Source organism: Fonticula alba (assembly GCF_000388065.1).
Source record: "Fonticula alba strain ATCC 38817 unplaced genomic scaffold supercont2.8, whole genome shotgun sequence".
In the NCBI taxonomy this organism is placed as follows: Eukaryota; order Rotosphaerida; family Fonticulaceae; genus Fonticula; species Fonticula alba.
In genome coordinates, this window is record NW_009242978.1 from 637,570 (window position 1) to 643,463 (window position 5,894).

Sequence of the window (5,894 nt, forward strand, 5' to 3'; positions counted from 1 at the left end):
CCCTTCCCCCCTCCCTGTCGGGCGCTTCATGCAGCCCCCTGCCAATGCGACACCCCCACCCGGCCTGCTAAACGCTAACGGCCGTATTTTGCCTGACCGCGCGGCTAACACGATGAGCCAGATGAACTCGCCTGTGGGCGGTGCCGGGCCTGGGGCCGGCGGCAACTTCCAGCTCCCTCCGGGTGCTTGGGGGCAAATGCTTCCCCCAGGTGGGAATACCGTGCCCCCCACCGGGCATGGCCTTGTCCAGGGCCACCCTGGCAGCCTGGGTATGGGGTTGGCAGCGGCGGCGGCGGCGGCGGCGGCAGCGGCGGCGGCGACAGCCCCGAGCCCCGCCCCGGGAGGCATGCAGCACCTCGGCCCCGGCGCCTTCCCACTGGCCAGCCCGCCAGCGAGTCCCAGGCCGCTGATGAGCATGTTTGCCCGACCGGTCGCCAATCCGACCGGCCTCTTTGCCGCTGGTTCCGGCCCCGGCGTGGTCCCCCTGCTTGGAGCCATTCCCCCGGCTGGATTGGTGAATTTCCACAGCCACCACTATCAACAGCAACAGCAGCCGCCGCCGCCGCCGCCGCCGCAGCAGCAGCAGCCACAGCAGTTACTGCAGTCGGTCTCCATGCTGCCGGTGTCCAGTCCTATCACGCCAGCTGTTGCAAGTTCGCCCCTCGACAATTCCGCAGCCGCGGCAGCAGCAACAGCAGCAGCTCAAATGTCGCCTGCGCCCTCGGCGGGGCCAGCGACAGGGGCCACGGCGTTTCCCCCTGGCCCTGCCCCAGCCCACGCGTCGGCGGATCCATCACCAGCTGGGACCTCGGCCCTTGCTTCAGCTCCGGCTGTGGATCTGGCCGTGACCCCGGCCCCGGTCCCGGCCCCGGTCCCGGTCCCGGTCCCGGCCTCGATCCCGACTCCGGCCCCAGTCCCCACTCGACAATGGTGGCACCCAGTGTCGGCCGAGGCGGCGGCCACCTTCCGGGAGCACCTTGTCCAGTGGCATGCTGCCTCGCTAGTAGAGCTCGCCGGGCCTGGGCACACTGCCTCACCGGCCATCCTGGCCCGGGCGCGTGCCCTCGCGGCCGACATTGCCCTTCCCCAGACAGCCGTCACTCTGGGCCCGGGGGGTGCGACACCGGCCGCCGTTCCCCAAGTGGCCCCGCTGTCGGTCCCGCTCCTGGCGCTGGTGATCGCGGTGCAGCATTATGGCGGCGCGGACCTGGTACGTTTCTCTCTCCCCCCCCCCCCCCCCCCCCCCCCCTCGGGACGCTTCTCCCGCCCCCCCCCCCCCCCCCCCCCTGCCGTGCGCGTGTTTCCTGACCCCCCCTCCCGCCTGTCCCTGTCTGCTGAAAGGTATCCTCCACCGGGCTCTGGCCCGTGATTGCGGTTGGCCTGGCTCTGGGCATGGACCCGGCCGACTCTGCCAACTTGAGCCTTGTGACGTCACTGACCCCGACCCCGGCGGCGGCTGCCTCTCTTGGGGCCATCATCCGCGACCGGTGGCAGCGGTCCCTGGCGCCTGTGGGCCGGCTCTCCCTGGCCGAGGCCCTGAGCGGAGCGCAGCCCCTGCTGAACCTTGCCCGGCCCGGGGCGTTGCTGCTCGGCCGGGAGGAGACCGCGCATCTGGAGGTCCCCGCACCGCCTGTCAATTGCGGGGCCGGGGTCTGGCTCGAGCGGACCCAGGCCCTGCGCTACGCCATGGCCAACCCTCGGGACCGGTCGACGCCGGCCAGCATGGACGGGGCCTTCGCCGTGGAGTGGCGTGCCCAGGAAGAGGCGGCCGCATGGGGTGCGTCCATGGCATCCCCCCCCCCCCCGCCGCCGCCCGAACTCCAGTCCCATTCCTCTGTCGCTGCTGGCCTTGCAGTCGGCTGTCAACTAACCTCTGCCTGTCTCGAAGCCGCTCTCGGTCCGCGAACGCTGGTGGCCACGCGCCTGCGCATGGCACTCAAGTCGCGGCTATTTAACGAGGTGACCTGGGCCCTGCAGGGTCTCCTGCGTCTGGCCTCGGTGGCTCCAGCCAACTGTTCGTTGACGACATGCCTTGCCCCCTCCCCCGACCCATCTTCCTTTTGCCCCCCCTTCCATGGGGGCCAGCGCCCTGCACATGTGCCTGTACTGACCGGGCCCGTGCCCCCTCCCCCCCCCCTTTTTTTTACTCCTCGACGCTTAGCTCTCACCTCGTCCATCCGCTTGGCGGACCTCTTGGAGCCCATTTGCGTGGTCGGCGGCCTGCGCCTGGCCGTCTCGGATGCCGCATCTTCCGGTATGCACAAGCCCCCCCTCCCCCGCCCCGTCGATGGGCCGCGCCATGTACCTTGCCTCGGCTAACCTCCATGGGTCCTGTGCCCCCGCCCCTTCCCCCCCTGTGACCGCCGACTGGCAGCTCCCCTTTCGCGGGTGACGCTTCTGTCGGCCCGAGTGCTGGCCACCCTGGCCATGTCGGACCCGGCGCTGGTGGCCGGCAGCCGGCTGGCCGTGCGGGCATTGTTGGAACTGACCGACCTCGGCTGGGACGCCCAGGAGCCGGTACCTGGTGCCAACGCCGGCTCGGACACCGTTTCACCCACGACCTCGGCTTGGAGCGCGGCCTGGCTGGAGGTGCCGCTCGGCTTGTCGGACCGGGTGGCGGCGGCGGCGGCCGGGCGTGCCGGCCTCCTGGCACTGGTGAGCAGCGGGCACCCGATCGCCACCACGCCGGGGGACCACCGGCCGCCGGCCGCGACTACCGTGGCGGCCGTTCCCGCCGCGGGCGGTGCAGCCGCACCGGCCCCCCCCGCTGCCAGCAAGCGCCTCCTCCCGTTGGTGGCCCAGCGGCGGCGGCGGCGGCGGCAGGCGCTTGCGGCGGGAACGGCCACCACCCAGGCTGGCGCGTCAGCCGAGCCGGGCGGCCGGGCTGGTGGCTCGCAGGATGCCGTGTCTCCGCCCCTGTCGCCCACTTCGCCAGCCCCGCCGGCCGACGATGCGGGGCCCGATGTCCCGGGTCTTTGTCCGATCCTGGTGCGTGTGGCTCATGCGATTGGTGCCCTGCGGCGGGTGGTCCGGGTCCGGGCCCGGGGCTCGGCCAAGCGGCCGGGCATTTCCTGCGGGGCTGAGCGCGACCATCACTTTGTCATGTGCGGCCCTGCGTCGCGCGACCGGGCCATTCTCCTGTGGGCGGTGGATGTGCTCGGCTGGCGGGCGGTCCATTCCGACGGAGACCTCCTGGATGCCGGAGTGTGGGGCCTGTCGGCAACCCACGCGCGGCGCTTTGACCGTGCGGCTGCCGGCTTTGTTTGCGCCCCGTCGGTCTGCCTGCCGGCCGGGGCCAGCCCCCCATCGGCCAACCCGAGTTTGGCCGATGGGTCAGACCCCGGGGCCGTTCGGCACATGGTCCACGCGGGCGATGTTGCGCGCTTCCTTGGCGAGACGGCCCTCTCGGCGGCCAGCTGTGGGCGTTTCCCGCCCCCCCCCCCGCCCTGCTGTGTCTGTGCCCGATTCTTGGGTGCCCAGTTATTTGATTGACCACGGGATGCACTTACACACATGCTCCGGCCCCTCCCTCCCTCCCTCCCTCCCTCCCCACCCTCTCTCTCCCCGCCTCGCCACAGGATATGGGCCTGGTAGTGGCATGCTTGGCGACGATCAACCGCGCGGTGGCTCGCGGGCCACTGGCTGCCTCGGCCATCATCGATACTCCCCTGTTCCAGGGCCCGGCGAGTGGCCTGGCCCCCGGCGGGGCTCCGGCCGCCGTGCTGCCCCTCAAGCAGCTCCTGGCATCAGGCACTACCGCGCGCGAGGCGGGCCTGGATGGGCTGCTGGACGCCCTGTTCGCCGGGCCCCAGAGTCCCGCGGGCCAAGGGCTCCCCCCACCGGCCAAGGTGACCCTGGCAAGCTCGCTCTTGCGCTTGATGGAGGATGCGCAGCTTCATCTGAATACGCTGGACCAGCCGCGGCCGGTGTCGAGCGCGCCCGCGGTGGCCGCGGTGGCCGATGGCAAGGAGCTCATGCAGCGTCTGGTGCAGATGTCGGAGCCTGACGACGTGGCACATGGTGCCCCGATGCAGCCGCTGGTCACGGTGTCGGAGTCCCGCGACATTCGATGGCTCTCTCTCATGTGCGCACCTCTCTTTGCCTGTTTCCCTCGGTCTCGCCTGGGTTCGCCGCGGCCACCACCACCTGCTTCCCCTCCTTTCGCTGCTCTCCCTCCCTCTCCCTCCCTCTCTCTCTCTCTCTCTCTCTCTCTCTCTCTCTCTCTCCGCCGCCCCCCTCTCCCGGCCAGCCATCGGCATTGGCGTACTCACACAGCGTGGCATTCACTCGCAGGGTCGCGCGCGTGGCCCGGCCCTGCCCTCGGTCTTCGCTCCCTTTGGCGGAGCTCTCCTCGCGGCTGATCACCCTGGTTGCCGGGCGCCTGGCTGCACTTGAGCAGCTCATCAACCAAGCCGAGGCCAACCCGTCCATGATGACCGGGACCCGTCTTACGCACCTTCGTGCCCTCAGAGACGCGCTGCAGCGGCGCATCACTTTCACAACCTCCACCCCACACATCTCCGAAGCGGTGGCCCTTCTGTTGCCGGGGACCACGCTCGTGAACACCGGGCATTCCGAGGTCCTCCCGCCCGGCATTCCAGGCTTCCTGCATTTGGCCCTGCTGCCGGATGCCGAGCCCCTGGCTGAAGACGCGTGCGCAACCTTCTTTCTTTGCCCTCCCTTTCCATCGCCCCCCCCCCCTTCTTCCTCTATGTCTCCCTTTTCCCCTCTTCGGGCAGCGCCCTTTCCTCTCTCTCTCTCTCTCACACACACACACGCACTCATCCACGCCCCCCCACAGACTGGTCAATGCCATCGAGGCCGCAGAGCTGGCGCAGCTTCCCGGCGTGCCATCGGCCGGGGCGCTTGCCTGCCCACTGGCGGCGGCGCGCACCTGCGACCAGAGCCGCCTCTCGCAGTCGGCCATGGCCGCACATCTGGCTACGGCCCATGGCCCGGGCAGCGGAGACCCCAAGGCCGGATCGCTCTGCGGCTGGAACGGCCAATGCCGGGCGGCAGTCCCATCGGCCGACCAGTGGCAGGCGCATCTGGCTGAGCACTATGAGTTGCCGGTGTCGGCCGATGCCCTGGCAGGCATGGCAATTGCCTTTGCCTCTCCGGACGGCTGTGCTCTCGGGGCCTCGCAGGTCGATCCTGGCCGCGCTAGCGACTGGTGCTTGCTGTATCCGCCATCCTTGTCGCGTGCGTTCCCCTCTCCTCCTCCTCCTCCTCCTCCTCCTCCAGCCACCTTCCTGCCACCTTCCTGCCACCTTCCTGCCGCGGCTGCCCCTTGCATTATGCACGCCCACCGGCTCCTCTTCCGGCTTTCTCTCTCTCTCCCCCTCTATTTCTTTACTCCCCCTCCTGGTGCGCTGCTCTGACATACCTGGGGCCATGCTTCTCGGCCATGTACAGCCACGGCCTACCTAGCGGCGTGTATTCTGTACACGGCGTCTCGTCACGCGGATTCGCGGGCCGTGCACCAGGCGGCCGGTCCGTCACCCGCCGCCGGCACCGGAGCGGGTCTCTTCCATCAGCGCATGCGCCGGGCGGCCACGCGCGCAGGCGCCGGGGCGGCCGGCCGGTCGCGCAGCACCGCCACGGCCCTGGTGTCGACACCGCTGGGCGGCGTGGCAGCCGTCCATGGCTCGCGTCTTCCTCGGCGGGTTGGGTCTTCGCAGGTGGCCCTCCCTCGGCGTGGTGACGCCCCGGGGGCCGGTTTGGCCGTCGACCGGCTGTATGAGCTGGCCACCGGGAGCTATTGCGCCCCCTCCGGCGTGCAGGTGAAGCTCCCGCCGGTGCAATCTTACGCGTGTGAGATTGCCGCCGCCCTGGCCGTCGCCCCCTCGTCGGCGGCCGCCGCGCAAATGAATGACTAGCACGGGCGGTGTCCC

General features: G+C 70.5%; 1 protein-coding gene across 1 annotated transcript; it reads left to right on the forward strand.

Moving 5' to 3' along the window:
* Window positions 1-33: 33 nt before the first annotated feature.
* On the forward strand, window positions 34-5,879 carry H696_04800 (hypothetical protein; the record flags this gene model as incomplete). Its single annotated transcript, XM_009498665.1, has 9 exons — window positions 34-1,210; window positions 1,342-1,777; window positions 1,889-2,014; window positions 2,162-2,254; window positions 2,375-3,360; window positions 3,579-4,084; window positions 4,294-4,653; window positions 4,802-5,202; window positions 5,416-5,879. Exons 1-9 carry the CDS (start codon window positions 113-115, stop codon window positions 5,877-5,879), a joined length of 4,470 nt encoding a protein of 1,489 aa, XP_009496940.1. The 5' UTR covers window positions 34-112.
* Window positions 5,880-5,894: the final 15 nt, after the last annotated feature.